The following is a 20,000-nucleotide window of genomic DNA, read 5'->3' on the forward strand; positions in this document are numbered from 1 at the left end:
CTCTACAGCATACAACAAAGAAAACAATGACGATGTTAGTGATTATGAAGTAGTGCTGGCTAAGGTAGAGAACCTTGTATTTTAGTGCATGTGTATGTTTTGTCATGTCTTCACTTTTATGCCATTTCACTTAGATCTAATTCCTGTATTTTGTAACAATGACATTCGTGTTGTGAATCTTTGTTGAGCAGAGGATGTAAGACATCTCACATGTTCAGTTTTTCTATTGAGACATTGAAACTTGTCTACCTTGTGCTTAATGATTAAAAGGTGAAAGAGGAGATAACTCTAATAAAGGTGTGAGAGTTAGCTTTACATTACAAGAGTAAGTTTGATGCTCAACAGAGGCCAGGTGAAGGAGGGAACAAGCGAAGCAGGTGTTCAGCAGGTTATCGTTACAACAGGCGGCGACGTACCTGTGTGGGTAGGTTGGGTTCCTTATGACACTGCTGTTCATTTCAGGTTGATGCTAATATCCAACTAATACTGCAGTATTCTGAGTTTTGTGAAGCTTTACTACATTATTATATGCAAGGGTATTTCATGTAATTCTCTCATGTTATTATTAATGAAGCTTCAGCTTACATTATTCTTCTTGAACTGTTAAGTATCCACAATGTGTACCTACTCTAAAAAGTACCCTGAATACAAGCATATATAATTCTATAAATAATCTTTTCATTGATGTACATCTGCTTTCTTACATGACTGAATAACATGTGACTTAATGTGCCAGTCGCACCTTAATGATTAAGACAGTGGATGCTTAGCTTATGTGAAATGATGGTGTACATTGAACTCTTAAGTTTTTCAGCCAATTTTCAATGTTGTACATATGCAGAGCATATGCTTAATGTGTATGAGTATCATATAAGTAGCAAACTGAATGTGTCCATAACATGTATTGCAAACTGATGTGAAACAATTATGTAACATACGGCAATGAATGGTGAACATACTGAGCGCATGAGAAATGTGTAAGGAATGAACACAAAACAGTCAACTTAAAATAGTAGTAATAAATAATTCATTCAGAGGCTTTTCTCCAATATGTATCTTCAGTTGCAATAATACATGCAAATTACATACTTTATATATATATATATATATATATATATATATATATATATATATATATATATATATATATATATATATATATATATATATATATATATACACACAGTAAGGCCCTGCACTTGGCAAGTTAATTAGTCTGGTGAAACTACCACCAAATGCGAATTTCCCCAAGCATGAGTTCTTTATACCATATAAATTGCCTAAAAATGCCTCAATCAGTCTTCGGACATTGCCAAAGTCCCTCTTTTGACCCCTAAAATGCCATCTTTTGAGCTGAAATAAAATCTTTTGCCTTCACATATTAGAACACATGTACAAAGCAGACCAATAAACAATAAATAAAGCTAATAAGACTTGATATAAAGGCTGTAACTCATGTTTTTCCACTCGTTTCCCTCGCCCACTTTCGTCCTTGCTGCCACTACCATTGTCCTTACCCCCACCGGTACAACCTGTTGCGCTGGTAGAGACCATGTTGGCAGTAAATCGCCAGAATTTGTTCCCACGCTAGCAGAACAGAGGGTACCACAAATAAAATGGCTGACGGAGACTCTCACACTGCATTCTGATAGGTTTAGAGAGAAGTCTGACGTCAACGGGGAGCCACGTGGTTTGCCATGCGGCCGCCAGGGAACCACCAAGTTTAAATTCAAATCACCAAGCGTGCACTCGGTGGTCCATGGCCACCCTACTGCCAAAAGTGAATTTCGCCAAGCTGAGATTTGCCAAGTGCAGGGGCTTACTGTATGTATATATATATATATATATATATATATATATATATATATATATATATATATATATATATATATATATATATATATATATGGAAGAGGGAAACTAGCCAAAGGCAAATGAAGAAAAAAAAACTTGATTGCCAGTTCTCTAAAAGATTAACAGTTGCTTAAAGTCTGGGACAAATGTTTTGAAATCTCCCTCTTAAAAGAAGTCAAGTTGTAGGAAGATGGAAATACAGAAACAGGCAGGGAGTTCTAGAGTTTACCAGAGAAAGGTATTAATAATTGAGAGTAATGGTCAACTCTTTCATTATGGAAATGGACATAATAGAGGTAGGAGGAAGAAGAAATCCTTGTGCAGCATGGCTGCAGGAGGAAGGGAGGCATGCAGTTAGCAAGATCAGAAGAGCAGTTAATAGCATGAAAATAGTGATAAAAGATAGTAAGAAATGCAACATTTCGGCAGTGAGAAAGAGGCTGAAGACAGTCAGAGGAGGAGAGTTGATGAGACGAAAAGCTTTTCATTCCATCTTATCTAATAAAACTGTGTAAGTGGAGCCTCCCCAAACATGTGAAAAGTACTCCATACAAGGACAGATAAGGCTCTTATATAGAGTTAGTAGTTGGAAGGATGAGAAAGACTGGAGAAGATGCCTCAGAACACCTAACTTCATAGTAGCCGTTTTAGCAAGAGATGAAATGTGAAGTTTCCAATTTAGATTATGAGTATAGGACAGACTGAGGATATCCAGTGTAGAAGATGGGGGACAGCTAAGTGTCATTGAAGAAGAGGGGATAGTTGTCTGGAAGGTTGTGTTGAGTTGATAGATGGAGGAATTGAGTATTTGAGGCATTGAACACTGCTAAATTTTCTGTACCCCAATCAGAAATTTTAGAAAGATCAGAAATCATGCATTCTGTAGCTTTCTTGCATTACTTCCTGAAGGGTTGGTAATCTCTGAAAAGACATGAAGATTTTTTTTTTTATGCAAGAGGGGAAGCTGGCCAAGAGCAACAAAAGATTAAAAGAACCCCACTTGAATGCCAGTTCCCTTAAAGATAAAAAAAAAAAAAAAAAAAAAAATACCCAAAAGTCTGGGAAAAATGTCTTGAAACCTCCCTCTTAAAAGAAGTTAAGTCATAGGAAGATGGAAATACAGAAGCAGACATGAAGTTTCAGAGTTTACCAGAGAAAGGTATGAATCATTGAGAGTACTGGTTAACTCTTGTATTAGAGAGTTGGACAGAATAGGGGTGAGAGGAAGAAAACCTTGTGCAGGAGGAGGGGAGGCATGCAGTTAGCTAGATCAAAAGAGCAGTTAGCATGAAAATAGCAATTAAAGATGGCAAGGAATGCAACATTTCAGTGGTGAGAAAGAGGCTGAAGACAGTCAGTCAGAGGAAAGGAATTGATGAGACGAAAAGCTTTTGTAGGGTGGTATCATCAGCTTAGGAGTGGATGGAGCAAGAAGTTTGGTTAAGATCATTAATGAATAATAAAACAAGAGTGAGTGACAATATAGAACCCTGAGGAACACCACTGTTAATAGATATAGGAGATGAACAGTGACTGTCTACCACAGTAGCAATAGAATGGTCAGAAAGGAAACTTGAGATGAAGGAGAGAGAAGAATAGGAACCATAGGAGGGTATTTTTTAAATCAAAGCTTTGTGCCAGACTGTCAAAAGCTTTTAATATGTCTAATGCATTAGCAAAAGTTTCACCAAAATCTCTAAAAGAAGATGATGAAGACTCCGTAAGGAAAGCCAGAAGATCAGCAGTAAAGCGACCTTGATGGAAGCCATACTGGCAATCAGATAGGAGATTGTGAAGTGACATGTTTGAGAATCTTCCTATTGAGGATAGATTAAAAAACTTAAGACAAGCAGGAGATTAAAGCTATAGGGTAGTAGCAAGAATTAGGGAGATAGGACAAGATACTGAAATGAGATTGTGATTGGAGGATCCAAACAGAGAAAATAGGGTAACAGCATAAGCAGAAGGATTAGGGATAAGGAAAAAGTCAAGAATGTTGGGCATACCTCGATCCTAGATGGTCAGAAATATGAGTAGTGTGTTGCACCAATTGCTCTTGGTCATGGAGGATAGTAAAGTTGAAGACTAGTTCACGAGGATGTTCAGTGAAGAGAGAGGAAAGCCAAAGCTGGTGGTGAACATTGAAATCTCCAAGGATGGGAATCTCCACAAAAGGATAGAGGGACAGAATGTTCTCCACTTTATAAGTTAAATAGTCAGAGAATTTACTATAGTTAGAGGAGTTAGGGGAGAGATAGACAGCACAGATATATTTAGTTAGAGAGTGAGTATTGAGTTGAGCCAGATGGTGGAAAACTCAGAAGATTCAAGAGCATGGGCATGAGAGCAAGTCAGATCATTGCGCACATAGATGGAACATCGAACTTTGGAACAAAAATGAGGATAGAGAAAGTAGGGGGAACAGAAAAGGGGTTACAGTCAGTTGCCTCAGACAGCTGTGGTTCAGTGAGGAAAAGAAGACGAGGTTTAGTAGAGGAGAGGCAGTGTTCTACAGATTAAAAATTAGATCTAAAACAGCACTGCTTTTGCTGCTGCATGGACTAACAATCAAACCTGCTTAATTTTCCCTCAGACATTGATGAGTGTGAGGAAAAACGGGATATCTGCAATAAACTCACAGAGAAATGTGTGAATATTGATGGTACCTACTGGTGTAGCCTTATTTTGCACCATTCTGTACCTTCCAGTCAGCATGTTATCACCTCTACCACCACCACTACCCTCAAGCCTCCTCCTTTACCTTCCCTTCCTCCAAAGCCTGATAACTTTGTTCCACAGTGTCCATTGGGAACAGAGTACAGCCGCCTAGCAAAAGCATGTGTAGGTAAGCATAATTTTGCAATGAACTCCAAGCCTCTCCTAGGCTTAGCTATACTAATTCTTTTAATGACTTCAAAGCTTTTCATGCCACATCAACACTCATACTGGAGCCACATAACATGAATTACACTAAGTCTTATTTTTCTCTCTGAGGAAAAGTTGTCCATATTCAAGATATTAATGCCCTTAAAAATATTTCAATTTCAGACATTGATGAATGTGCCACAAATCCCTGCAAAGATTTTGAAGTGTGTGAAAACAGCCAGGGTTCATACCAGTGTCAGTGTCTAGCTGGATACTCCAGAGAGGATCCAGATGGGGACTGTGAAGGTAATTTAAAGAGGTGTAACAGACTGCCCACTTCCACTCTGTTCACTCTGATCTGCCAAGAATCCATCAGATTTTTTTATTTATTTATTTTTTTTTTTTTTACCTTTCATCCATCTAAGTGGTTAGCTTTAGAATGCTCTACTTTTATATTATTTGCTTTTCCATTAGTTAGACTCTTAAAATTTAAGATATCTTGGAAATCAGTTTACTCCTACTTGAAATTTAAGATATCTTGGAAATCAGTTTACTCCTACTTGAAATTTGTTTCTTGCATTCTCTTATATTTTTCAATTTGACAGATATGAATGAATGTCAACTGGACTTACACACTTGCACTTCCACTCAACGTTGTGACAACACTGTTGGTTCATATGCTTGTATTCGTATTGCTGGCTGTGGCACAGGCTACACCCTGAATCATAATACTGGTGAATGTGATGGTAAGATATAGTGATGAAGTACACTTTTTTCATAGTTATATCTTACAATATAATGCCTTCTTTTTGCTTTTTAATTCACCATTTATACAAATGGATTGGATTAAACAATTCTTTTGTGATGTATTTAAGTTCTATGTTATTTTTAGCACCCGTGCACAAAGTTAGTAGGTAACACAGCACTTATTATTATGAGCTGCTATCTGGAAATCACTAGGGTACTATCTTCATAATGCCTAATTTGTAATGGAATGCTTGATTATAACTTTGGTCATCATAACCTTCATGTTTGCTGGCCATAACTAGAAGTAGAAAAAGCCACTAAAATCCATTCCCATACCAAAATAGAGCCTTTCTTTTCTGCATTGCCTTACTTTCTTCTGTTATTATTTGAATAACACAAATATTTATATTGTTATGCAATGTAGTGCTATCCACTAATATTGCATTCATAATAACTTGTACATTAAGTCCTCGTTATATGGTACATATACATTCCTGGAAAACCTTACCGTAAATCGAAATTACCGTATACTGAACCCATTATAACTTGTATTAATAGGGAATGTGTTCCAGCACGTCAAAAGAAATTTAAATACATGAAAATCATCATAAAAAAAAAAAAAAATGTAAAGTACTCCACAAAAGAAATAAACAAAGTTTTTATTTATCTTTCACTCGCCATGTACTATTCTATCAGATGATATCTCTCCCGAGGCAAAGGGACAATAGAGATTTCAGTCCTTACTCATCTTCCGCTGAATGTGTAGACGAGGATAAGACGTCGTCGTCTGCACTGTCGGAAGATGTGGAAGGGTCAGCTGTAGGAGGGTCGGCACGTTTCACTGGTTTGAAGAAAGAGGATATGGAGGAAGGGTAAGCTGTAGCAGAGTCGGCACGTTTCACTGGTTTGAATAAAGAGGATATGGAGGAAAGGCCAGCTGTAGAACTGTTGGCAACAGATGTGGAAGGGCCAGCTGTAGCAGGGTCGGCAGGTGTGACAGGAACGGCATGTGTGACTGGCTTGAAGAACGAGTACATGGAGGGCTGTTTGGTTTTTCTTGTTTTTTCATCATAGATTTCTTGAAAAATCTTGACACTTCTCTACATCATGAGCCACTTTGCTACTCCTGGCAGAATTTGGGTCACATTCCTTCAGGGTTTCCAGAGCTTTTTCGATACCACAGAGACATTCTTTAAGAGTTTTGATGTCCAGGCCACACACAGGTTCCTCTTCTTTGTCTCCCTCTTTTTCTGTCTCCTGTGATGCCTTGTCTTGCCTTATAAGTTCATTTGAGAGAGGTTCAGCATGGCTTTCCAAAAGATCTTGAACATCATCATCATCAACTTCATCGAAGCCAGCCCTATGGCACAGATTTACTGTTATTTCTGATTGCACCGATGTCGTCTTCAGCGAAGCCTGGGAAGTCATGTGTGCATTCTGGCCATATTTTATTCAACACCCAGTTCATGGTAGACTTCTTCACTTTGTCCCAAGATGACTTGATGTTATCTAAGGCGTGCTTGATGTTATACGACTTCCACCATTCTCTGATAGTGGGCTTGCTAGGCCCATCTGTGCTCTTTATCAATTATTATGAATATATTTGTGCTTAAAATAGACCCTTTAATATTCCATTTATTCATCTAATTAGTAATGCATGTAAGTAATATGTAATGCAGTTAAAAAAAAATGGGGGAGAGGAAGAGATAATAGGCACCAGGGGTGGTCAAGTTAGTCAGTAGCTACTGTGAGTGGCGGGGAGGTGTGGCATGGATGACGTCATCACCCCTGCTCCCCCGTGCTGGGCCTTCTCGGATGACATGAGCGGATACCGTATCTGTGAATTTTTCTTACCGTATATCCAATTGAGGGTAGTAATTTCCAGATACCGTAACTGTGAATTTACTGGATAAAGAACTACCGTATAACGAGGACTTATTGTATATTATAGTTTGCAACATTTGATCAGAACCTTTACTTTGTGAGTGTATGTATTTTCATGGTATATACAGTGGTACCTTGAGACACATGCTACCTGATATACAAGTTTTTTGAGATACGAACTAAGATTTGGTCTATTTTTTTTATTTTGAGATACAGGTGAAATTTTGAGATACAAATTGTGCTTGGAAATGTTGCCGCTAGTTGGTGGCTCGGTGCATTGGTCCTGCCTCAGCCAAGCTAGTATCTATATGTTTCTCGTGGATCTCGTGCATTATGAGTGCTCTTTCATCATTTTCACACTATTTACTTTTTTTCATCGTAAAGAAGGTGCAGTTATAATTTATGTTAAATATTTTCATGTGAGTGGTGCCTGCATTCCTTCTTCCCTCCCTTCCTACTCCTCCACCATTCACCACCATTATCCAAAAACGTCTGCCTCCAAGGTAAGAACACTAACTAAACTTCTGCCTCTATTATATATACAGGCAACCCCCGCTTAACGAACGGGTCACGTTCCTAAAAACCCGTTCGTTAAGTGAATTTTCATTAAGCGAACCAATTATAACAAGTTTGACCCCTGACTTGAACTTCCATTGACAGTAAAGAAAGCGAGAGTGCATCATAGTACAGGGAGTCCTCGGGTTACGACGGTCACGACTTACGACGTTTCTCTCTCTCTCTCTCTCTCTCTCTCTCTCTCTCTCTCTCTCTCTCTCTCTCTCTCTCTCTCTTACCTACTTAAAACTTCATTCATTTGATGAATAATGTTTACAGGATCATTGGGATTTTTAGAGTAGCCAGTCTTCTGCGTGTGGCTATATTTGTACACTCCGGCTGAATGACAGACACAAGTGAGGGTGAGGATACAATAGGGTAACTTCCCATGGATTTTTTTTTTTATTTTTTTATTTTTTTTTTTTTATAGCCAATAGCACCTGTAGAAATACTTGAATAGTATGGGAAGTACTGTCCAGCTTCCACCCATTAGTGGCTCAGGCAATTTTATTTATAGTGGTACCCATATTAGGGCCCATATCACCACCCAAGTACATCTTTGGTGTAAGGCAATTACACCTTCACCTAAAACTTGGGTATCATGGTGACATAGATCATTTTAAACCACTCAACAGATGACAAAGTTTCAAGACAGCACGTGGTGGGATTTGAACCTATGCATGGATGTCTGTCTGATCCCATACACACAATCTTATCCACTAATCCACCTCTCCGAGATAGATATACATTATAAAAGTAGTTTATCTACTTATATTCTCTTATGTTTTATTATGTTTCCATATAATAATTATTATTCATAAATACCTTTTTTCTCACTTAAAAACATGTAAAAAAAATTGCGGTGCTCTTTTTGGGAAGGCTGGAATGGATTAATGGCATTTTAATTGATTTGAATGGGAAAAATTGTTTTGAGATACAAGCTCTGTCGCAGAACAAATTAAACTCATATCTCCAGGTACTACTGTATAGATAAACTTTTCTGTCACTGCAATTCAGGCTTATAATTATCTGTATATAAGACTAACTTTCTTTTCTCACCTTGTTATGTTGGTCTCTATTCCACTAACTCTTACTAACAGATAATGATGAATGCAAGCTGAACACTCATAATTGTGACCAAGCAGGCCCACAATATGAGTGTTTTAACATCAAAGGATCTTTCCGCTGCAACCTCAAGACCTGTCCTCCATTCCATATTCTCAATGATGAAGGAAATTGTCTTGCTCGCTCCTGTGATGTAGGATATAGGCCTGGAAGATTTAACTGTGTTGGTAAGTTAGCATGCCAAGTAAAGTTCTTCATCCAGTACAATCATCTTATCCACTCTCTTAATGTAATTTATCTCTATTTTTCCCCCGTAATATATTTACTGTAACTTATTCTGTATAGTAAAGAGCACACAGTTTGGCTGCATACTCTGCTGCTAAGGGGGAATAATGATGACACCATACTCCATATAAAAGACAATTAAAGAAGAACTAAAGAACATGGAACACCATCTATTTTTATGTATTTTCCTTATGATAGAATAAGATAGAGAACAGGAGAGACAATTAGTTTTTCATTAATCATGGTACTTTGTCTTAGCAAGCTACAATATATTAGAAAGTACTGTAACTGTTGTGTACAATATTATGTATATCAAAGATGAATTATCAACCAATGACAACTTTTTATTTGACATAAATATGTAACCTAGTCCTTATAGGGTAGTTTTTCAGGGCTTTACAAAAGATATTACAATTACATTTGGGGAGCTTGTTAGCTGATGTACTTTTTATGGTTTTATGCTTGTGCAGTAACTTTTTTATATAGGCTTATTAAGTTAGAGTGTTTAGTGAATGTTGATAATGATAGTAATATTTGCACACCTTAGAGATTGTATCTCTTCAGTAACTGGTTATTGGGTTTGCTTTCTCAAGCAATGTATATACTTTTTTAGTGATGGAGTATACAAGTATAGTATTATTTGGATGATAAGGGTAGTTCTATTTACATATGAAAATTTTTAACAACAGATATAGATGAATGTGCAGAAGATAACCCATGCCAGCAAAATGAAAGCTGTACCAACACCTTCGGGTCCTACAGATGCCAGCCACGTCTTAACTGCTATGCTGGATTTGAGATGAATGAAGCAGGCACTCAATGTGTAGGTTAGTACTCGCATATTAATACTAGAGCGCGTAGTTCTTATGCTTCTTCATTTTTCTGCTAACACAAATGCACCAAACTCTTCATATAACATTACTTGCAGGGAAGGTCAATCTATTATTTCTGAAAACTCACTCCATCCAAGGTCTCCAAGCAATCTTAGGTCCTTTTTTGATATATTCTGTGAATTTTGCAGTTTTATTTTCATTATCTTTCTATAGCTAATTTCTGGTATTTGGCATCAGATAACAAATGCTCAATTTTGAAAATGATATCTGCTTTTCAAAACAGTGGTGGTGGGTTTTTAGTAATCTCTAATATACCCCTGCAGACATAGATGAGTGTGCCAAGAAGACCCATCAGTGTGTGGGCAATCAATTGTGCTCTAACAGGCAGGGCAGTTATGTCTGTTTTTGTCCACAAGGGTTTAGGCGAAATGCACAGCAGCAGTGTGAGGATATCAATGAGTGTGAATCTTACCATGGAAGGGTAAGTATAACTATTTTTAATTGTGTTTTTCAGTGATGAAAATCTTCTCAGACAGGTAATAATTTCTTGATTTGAAGTATTTAAACTTTTTTCAAACAATTTCATAAAAAATATTATTATTGAGGTTATATTTAATAGCATTAACATTTAACCCCTTCAGTACCATGATGCATTTCCATATACATTCTGCTTAGTATTTGGTGATTTTATACGGCTTCAGAAACTTATATCAGGGAATAAAATAGTGAAGACTGTAGCCATTAATCTTCCGACCTCCCTCCATAAATCCTCCCTAATGTCAATAAAATGGTCTAATCAAACCTAAAACTCAAGGTAAAAATACATCTCAGTACATTTTTGTGAGATTTCTAAACATTCAAACACACTCTAGGTTTGTGCCAATAATGCTGAGTGTGAAAACACTGAGGGATCCTTCATCTGCAACTGTAAAGCTGGCTTCAGAAAAGCCCCCAATGGATTATCCTGTGTTGGTAAGCAAAACAAAATCTTTTCATTACACTCACTTAGTTTTCAATATTTTTATCAATACTAATAATATATAAGATAATTAAAATGATCATCATTGATCCTTACCCTCTATTGATGAAGCTTCTAATGCTGTCTCTTCTTCATCAGTCCCTTTGTACACTGTTTCACCTTCTTTCCTTCACTAAAGAGTTTTGTCTTTCATATATTAATTTCAATAGTACATCAGTACTATTGAACTATTGATATACATAGTATATCAATAGTTCTTATTTAATGTTATTGCTTTAATGGTGTGCCTATAATTGTATTTGTTATCTTATTGATTTAATGTGTCTAATTATCATGTCAAATTAGTGATATTTTCCAGTGACATTATTGCGATAGATGCGTTCCAAGAGGCATCGCATATATCAAAATTTGCGTAAAACAAACATGTAATTCTCATAAGAAACAATAAATAATAGGGGGGATGTGAGATGTGGTCCAAAAAAATTCATACAAAATACTCTATTTATTTGGCTAAATTAACATGTTTTTATTATTTACCATTCTATTTACTAGAAATGTATTTAAAGTAAAGGGAAAAGCAAGAAATAATAAGAGAAAGCAAAAAGTAATAAGAGAAAACAACAAAACAAAAAATACGTAAACAAAACACTGTGTCACTGACTTCACCACTCACACCACAGTCAGTCACAATCTTTCTCTGAGCTTTACCACTTTATCAAAAATCCACTTATCAAAAATAACATCACATGCAGAAGAAGATGAAGGACGTTTTGGGGCCATCTTGGTGAACTATAGGCAGATTGAAGAGATTCCGTCTGTACTCAGTGCTGGCAGACTGCACATGAGGCACAAGAAGAGCGGGAGTGGGATAATGAATTACTAATGAAATACCATGGTATTACATTAGTAATTCACTATCACTCAGTGCCACGGATTCGAGGTTATCCTCATGGCATGAGCATATATGAATACTAAGATATGATATTCATTATAGCAGGCAATAGAGGAGTGGAAACCTAAATATCGTGGTGAAAGACAACACACAAGCTAAAAGGGTCACAAGAAGAAGAAGAAACGGCCGAGTCGCTGTGAGTCTCCGCCTTGTCTGAGGGTGATCTCATCTCTGCTTTATTTCTTGGTATTCCATGTAAGATTTCTCTTTATGCATTACAAGACAATCCTTTCTTGGGGGCAAGGTTTGTAAAAAGTTAATAGAAATGTTGTTTTGTGAACATAAATGCATATATAAGACAGTAACACCACCTGAAGAGGTGGTGTTACCAGCAACCTGAGAGCAACCTCATAGCAACCTCGTTACCGTCCTTCCAAGCATTCATGAATGCCATTTCATGGCAGGAAGTTGCTCTGATGTTGTTAAAGTTTCTTGGATCCAGCTCCTGGCAGCCAATTAGCACTTTTAGGCGGGCTACCAACCTCCACCCGCCAACAGCAACAAATCTTTGTGGATGCTATTTTACGAAGGTTGGTATGTGAGCAGGAGGTTGCTATGGAGGTTGTCTGTACCAACATAGACAGCAACCTGCTTCTTGGATCTGGCCCCAGAGCTCCCACCTATCAGCCAGCTGTGGAAATCTCTGGCGCGCATTTTGAAATTGCGTCTGGCGCTCAGTTTGAAAATGCGGTTGGGCCAAATCGCGCAAATTAGATTAATTATGATATTTTTTTGGTCGTGTTATAACAAAAACATGTAAATGAAATACGCATAAATCGAGAGTTACCTGTATACTTTATTCCACACCAAGTTCATGGTAGATGTCTTCACTTCGTCCCAAGATGACGATGTTATCTAAAGCATGCTTGATGTTATACGACTTCCACCATTCTCTGATAGTGGGCTTGCCAGGCCCATCTGTGCCCTTTATCAGTTGCTACATGGTTTGCTGCTGGTAGTAGGCTTTAAATGTTTGACATAATTATTATGAATATATTTGTGCTTACAATAGATGCTTTAATATTCCATTTATTCATCTAATTAGTAATGCATGTAAGTAATATGTAATGCAGTTCAAAAGAAAGGTGGCAGGGGAAGAGATAACAACCTCCAAGGGTGGTCAAGTTAAAGTCAGTACTGTGAGTGGCAGGGAGGTGTGGCATGGATGACGTCATCATCCCTGCTCCCCCCACGCTGGGCCTTCTCGGATGACACGAGCGGATACCGCATCTGTGAATTTTTCTTACCATATATCGAATCAAGGGTAGTAATTTCCAAATACCATAACTGTAAATATACCGGATAAAGAACTACTGTATAATGAGGACTTACTGTATATATATATATATATATATATATATATATATATATATATATATATATATATATATATATATATATATATATACATCCATCTTTTTTGGTGATCATTTTGAAATTCTTTCCTTAATTACTAGCATCATTGACTACATCACAGTATCTCCTCATACATGCCTCCTTCAACAGCACAAACCACAGTTTTTCCCAATGTAATTGTTTTAAAAGCAATTAAAAGTAATTTCAGTCATGTTATAGTGTTTAAAACAATGAAAAGTGTGAGACAACTAGAGTGTCCACCTCTTTAAAACAAATTAGGATTATAGGAACAGAGAAAGGAGCTGAAGAGGACCATTTATAAGAGACATATCAATAAGCACAGGTTTCTCCACAAAAGCATAAATGTTTGGAATAATCTGGATGAAAGATTGATCTATGCAAAATATATTCATAACTAAGTAAAAGACTAGATACTAATTAATAAAGGAGATGAGACAGCATGAGCAGTTTTTTTTTTTTTTTTTTTTTTTTTTTTTTTTTTTTTTCCTCCTCTCTCTCCTAGTCAAGTACACACCAGGTTAAGTTGCTCTTTGTTCTTTTCTTCCCTTCACTATCTCCTGTACTTCTCCATATCTCCCCTCCTTTTCCTTAATCTTCAAATCTCTTTTAATTTGCATAAAGATAGGGTATGTTGTCTTCCTTCACTGTATAACACAACAAATTATATTTTTTCTCTCAGAACCTGCAGTGATGTTGATGAGTGCGAAAATGCCCGTAATCGTGGTCACTTGTGTATTGGCTTGTGTGTTAATGTTCCTGGCTCTTTTAAATGCACCTGTCCGGAGACCTACACTTTAGCTGCTGATGGTCGCACTTGCAAAGGTGACAGTATGAATTGATGTTTTGAGCTTTTAATATCTTCTGACTTAAATCTATGTAAACTAGTCGCTCGAAGATTCTTTGTAATATATAAAAAATAATTAATATTCCCAAAATTCTTATATATTTTTTTGTATATTGGTTGTGAGAGACATCATCACATGTATTCTGATGTTCAATATGTCAAATACAACTCAGATAGAAAAAGAACACTGGAACATATGTTAGCTACACATAAGAAAACAAAAAGGAAGTGATGAAAGCTTGATGAGCCAGACTTTTCTCCCCAGATATCAATGAGTGTGAGACCGGCAATGTTTGTCGTGGTATAGGTGAGCAGTGTGTCAATACTCGAGGAGGATACAAGTGTAACACCATCACCTGTCCTGACAACTATGTTCAAGACTCACGCCAGAAAAAGTAAGCCTGACAGTGTGCTACATTTCATATGACAGTATCATCCATTCATGATAAATAAGTCATATGCCATAGGCTCTCTTGTGGTCCTCCAGAGAGTATTTAGAAGCATTTTTGTTTCAGATAGAAAAGTTTCAATTTTTTCTGCTTCTATGTACATGTGTTTTGATATCAAGTTAGATATTTGCCAGTTTTTTATTTCTAAGAAATGGGATTAAGGGAACACAGAAAAGAGTTGAAGAGGCCTTAATTGTAACAATGAGCAAATTTGAATTTCTAAATTCATTAAAAGGAAATCCGAATTAATCAATTAAAAGGCTAAAAATTTATTAATCATATGGTAAAAATTGAAGCAAATAAACATCAAGAATTTCTTGGATTGATGAAATTGATGCTCCAAGATTTTAGTACATAACATGAACATTCAACCTGCTCCTCCTCCTTTGCTTTATGTAACTTCTCACCGTATATATTACTGTGCTTAGCTTTTTTTCTGTAAATGAAGCTATCTGCCATTGCCACATCTACTAACCTTATGAGAAATCTGCAGTAATTCTGTATTTGTATTGGCAGGGAAATGACCTGTTTTATACTTACAATTATCTCTGGAATATGACTTAATTATATAATTGAGATGCACTGCCCAGAAACAAAACTGCACACTGAATAATCTGTTAATGAAATTAATTTGTTGAGATTAGCTATTAGTTAAAGTAGATAAAATGTAAACACTTACTCAAGACTGCTGAGAGTGGGCTTTGTGGGTGAATGCAGATTTCTCATGCTTATTACAGCCGCTGCGAGAGAATGACATCACACTGCCGTGTGGGTGATGACGCCTGCAGGCTGAAGCCACTAAGTTACTCCTACAACTACTTACCTCTAGTCAGCAACTTGACTCTCCCCTCAATAGGTGAAGTTGATATCTTTGCTATGAGGGGCCCCCTTTGGTCCACCACCACTGTTCAGTTTCAGCTGGAGCTTGAATATGTAGAACCCTCAGCTGAAGTGAAACCAGTTACAAGGGACTATTTCAAGCTCAAACGTACAGCCTATAACCAGGCTGTCATATCCTTGGTAAAATCCATAATTGGGCCACAGGAAATTCAGTTGTCTTTAAATATGAAACTTTATCAGCAAGGTCGATTCAGTGGGTCAGCTGTAGCCAAGCTCTTGCTTTATGTATCAGAATACACTTTCTGAGGAGGATGCTCCTTTGCTGTGTTAAGGTTGGAATTGTAAGCCAATTGAAAAATGTGTAGAAAATTAAGATTAGACCATTTTTTTTTTTAACTTCTGATTTTTATAGAGTGAAAGAAGTGTTTTTTTTTTTTTTTTTTTTTTGTATGATTTAATAATCAATAACTTCTAAGTGCTAGTGACATTGACGTAATATACTCATGTACAAGCAAGTGCATGAATTTTATGTTTTTCAAATTAAGCAATGTACAATGTGCTGTAGTGTCCTTACAGTCTTTGTTGCTGCCTTGATATACTAGATGATTATAGGAACTGGGAAGCATTTTGAGGATCTCTCTGAAAGTTACTTAGCTTTTACATGTACTGTTAGTTACCAGAATGTGTGCATTTCACAGGGCTGTACATAATCATATGTAACTTCATGTCAATAGCTTTTACTTTAATATTGAATGCACTTTATCAACAATTTATTGTTCATTTGTTTTATTCTATTTTTTTCCTGTTTTACTCTGAATTATTTGAAAATGTTTCCATTAGAAAATAAAATCTATTTCCTCAAGATAACTCATTTAGTCTTTGGCATAACACAGAGGAAATATTTTTATTTATGTTTTTTAATTTTTTTATTTTTATTTTAAGTACTCTGGGTTCATTGAACTTGTTTATTTTATCAACTGTATGTATTACAGTATAGATGTATTGATTTAGTATTTTGAAGTAATTTAACTTGCCTAAGAATTAAAAATCACCCAGGCAATGAATATGAATTTGTTTCCATTTAATCCATATGTGCAGCAACTCATGGTTCACAGACTGCTTTTCTCCACATATTTTCTGCTTTTAAATTCCATGTTATATCTGCAAATTCTGATGCCAATATGTTTTGATTACACTCTTATTTGATTTTATGTATCTTGTGGAGCACCTGAGCCTATTGTATCATCACAGCACCATCTTATGACATCTGCCCTGTTGTTATGCAATCAAATGATTGTGTTCACACCAAACATTCCAGCACATTCATGACATGTTACATTATGGCTTCCTAGGAAGAATACATATTAGATTTTTTTTTTTTCTTTAACAACAGTGTTTAATCAAATTTTACCAGATGCAAGAAAATTTTCAACAAGTTTTTATTTAGCTTTGCATGGTAAGTAAAGCAGTTTTATATTTGCAGAAAATAATGATGCTAGAATATCTCTGATTTGTAAATGTATATGGGATATACATTTCAGATTTTTTTATTAGAATAGCATTGCATTAAGAAAACTATATTGCAAAAGCATTTTGATGAATCACAGTTTGCACTTTTGAGACATTTTGAACTTTCTTTAAATGGTTATCATTATTGCTTTCTTATGCTTGTAATATACATTGTGTTTCTCTCTCTCTCTCTCTCTCTCTCTCTCTCTCTCTCTCTCTCTCTCTCTCTCTCTCTCTCTCTCTCTCTCTTTCTCAGTGCACCAGTGGGAGAAGGAACAGTTGTGTGCAGGAAAAGCTGTGCTCCAGGACACCATGCTTGCATCACCAACAATACCCAAACTGTCATTTATTCCTCTTATGCACTTCCTACTATCACCCATCTCCCAGAACCTATGGTGAGTTCAAAGTAGTGCTAATTTCTGTCTTTCTTCCCTTTTTTTTGTTGCTCATGATCTCAGCCAAAATAATGAATATTACTTTATATTGAAGACTCAGACTTGCTGAAGAGTTGTCAGACACGTGGGTTTGAATCCTAGCCACAGTCTCAGGGTATAAAAGGAATCCACTCAGCATAAAGGTTCCAAAGTGCCTAATTAAAGTAAATTATTAAAAGGTATACATAAAACAAAGGAAGAAAGACGTACATACCTACTTAGGAGGATCTTACTTAGGAGGATTGATGCTTTTATTTTCCGAAAGTCTTTAGTCTTTTGTTTCAAGCTGAATGGAGATATGCTGCTTATCATCCCCTATAAGTTTGCTCACTCCTTCTTCATGTTCTTTTGGCATAGATCAAAATGCAGTGTGAAGATGCATTAAGCAAGTTTGTGCATTTCTTCCATTCAGCCTCTGACAACATTACGCTTTGTTAGTGGAAGGACTGGCCAGACAATATGGACCAACTACCGCATCCTTAGTGGAAACGCAAGGAATTGCTTTGATGTGCAGAGGATTCATAGGTTTGGTTAGTACCATGAATAGAAGAATGCAAAACAAGATTTGAGTAAATATGCTTAGCAAGTTAAGCATCTTCATATATATGTAATCTTTTAGTAACCTAAGTTCTATTTTGTGTCCTTTGAACAGGACGGCTGCGTCTCATACAACCTGTGGTGGGTCCTGACTCTTTCCTACTGCTGCTACAGATGGAGGCTGTAGGTCCCCTCAGAAGAGCTGTAAGCAGAAATCTTGCCTATATTGACATTGATGTCTCTGTCTACACCTTTTAGAAATGTATAACTAGAAAGATGAATAGCGAAGAAAGCTTATTCTGTTTTATCCTTATGGAGATAGTGCAAATATAGATCATATCAAAAGACGGCAGTAAGCTCCTTCTACTGTTAATAGATATTATTGGAATATGTAATGTACTCAATATCAGTAATCACCATGAGACAGTCATGCTAAATTCACAGTTGTGGCTAGTCATAAGTGCTGCTTTGACATATTGAACCCATTCATTGATATCATCACAAGCAATTGTATGACTAGTTGTAGGAGTTTATAGCAATGATAAATCATTTATTACTAGTTCCAGGAAATTACAGTACAAATAAAATCTGCCATATCCTCTTGCATACAAACACTTTGTGAATTCATGCCTCCTTAGAATAGATAAAGCTGACTATGTATTTACTTTTGTAATCATATTATATGTATAATATTTATTCATCTGGTTGATGAGGGATTAGCCTATATATTGTCCTTAAAACATTCCCTGTGATATGACCCACTGGTGGGTCATCAGTCACTATCCACTGTTGCGGTGCAACCCAGTGGTGGGTCATACGATAGTTTACACATATATCAAATTTTAATCTTACTATTAATAGAAATGTAATGATATAGTAAAATTTCAATAAAGAGTATGTGTAGAAGGGTATAATAAACACTGATTGATAAGTAATACGAAACTTATTTCATTTTTAGTGTTATAAAAATTATATGAAACAATAGTCGTTTTTTTTTTTTTTTTACATGTAGAAAGAAAATATGGAAACTTTATTATCTTGCATTTTTTCTCCTTCAGAAGAACATAAAACTTATTTCTATAACAAATCATTGAAACAGATCACAACTGGATTTTCTTTGACAAGCTTCAATGATTATTTTTATTTATTTATTTTTTTTTTTAATTTTCATCTGGGCAATTTGTAAAAAATGCTGCCATTGGTGACTTTTTCAAATTATATATATATATATATATATATATATATATATATATATATATATATATATATATATATATATATATATACTGTATAAATAAATAAATAAATAAATAAATATATATATATATATATATATATATATATATATATATATATATATATATATATATATATATATATATATTACAGTGGTACCTTGAGATACGATTTTAATTCATTCTATAACCATCGTTGTATGTCAAAAAAATTGTATGTCAAATCAATATTTCCCATATAAATACATGTAATATGAATTAATGCGTTCTAGCGCTATGAAACCACCCAAAACACAGTTAAATTACATATAATATACACAATTTGTATATAAATAAACGAGTAATAACACACATAATGATAAAAAAACACATTAATATGATAAATGTTAATAAAATCAATAAAAAAAGAAAGGAATTTTACTTACCACTGACGGTGAGCTGCGGCCTGCAGGGGGAGGAGGAGGAGGAGGAGGAGGATTTATACGTACGTAATGTACGTAAACACAAAAACATTGCTAAACTTATTTCTAATGCTAAACTTATTCTTAATGTTTTTTTTGCGGGGTGGCTTTTTATTTATTTATTTATTTATTTATTTTTTTTTTTTCTTACGTAATCATCACCTAATCATCACTTTCATGTCTGGCCTTTTTGGCCTCACTTTCATCAGTGTCAGCACTCTCACGTCTGGCCCTTTTGGCCTCATCTTGACTTTCACTAACTGAGGCCTTCACAAAGTAACGATCAAGAGAAGTT

The 20,000-nt window shown here is 35.8% G+C and overlaps 1 protein-coding gene across 1 annotated transcript in view; it reads left to right on the forward strand.

The window, feature by feature from the left end:
• LOC123514657 (fibrillin-1-like) overlaps window positions 1-16,593 on the forward strand; it is a 55,780-nt gene extending 39,187 nt beyond the window's left edge. Inside the window, exons 23-35 of the mRNA XM_045272679.1 lie at window positions 1-64; window positions 346-424; window positions 4,448-4,699; window positions 4,903-5,025; window positions 5,325-5,465; window positions 9,006-9,197; window positions 9,945-10,082; window positions 10,412-10,569; window positions 10,961-11,060; window positions 11,206-11,212; window positions 14,076-14,218; window positions 14,506-14,635; window positions 15,427-16,593. The exon at window positions 1-64 is cut by the window's left edge and continues 112 nt beyond it. Of these exons, the coding sequence (XP_045128614.1) occupies window positions 1-64; window positions 346-424; window positions 4,448-4,699; window positions 4,903-5,025; window positions 5,325-5,465; window positions 9,006-9,197; window positions 9,945-10,082; window positions 10,412-10,569; window positions 10,961-11,060; window positions 11,206-11,212; window positions 14,076-14,218; window positions 14,506-14,635; window positions 15,427-15,835 (1,936 nt within the window). The 3' untranslated portion in view covers window positions 15,836-16,593. The remainder of the gene's footprint in view (window positions 65-345; window positions 425-4,447; window positions 4,700-4,902; window positions 5,026-5,324; window positions 5,466-9,005; window positions 9,198-9,944; window positions 10,083-10,411; window positions 10,570-10,960; window positions 11,061-11,205; window positions 11,213-14,075; window positions 14,219-14,505; window positions 14,636-15,426) is intronic.
• The last annotated feature ends 3,407 nt before the right edge of the window (window positions 16,594-20,000 follow it).

This window comes from Portunus trituberculatus, chromosome 38 (assembly GCF_017591435.1).
Source record: "Portunus trituberculatus isolate SZX2019 chromosome 38, ASM1759143v1, whole genome shotgun sequence".
In the NCBI taxonomy this organism is placed as follows: Eukaryota; Metazoa; Arthropoda; class Malacostraca; order Decapoda; family Portunidae; genus Portunus; species Portunus trituberculatus.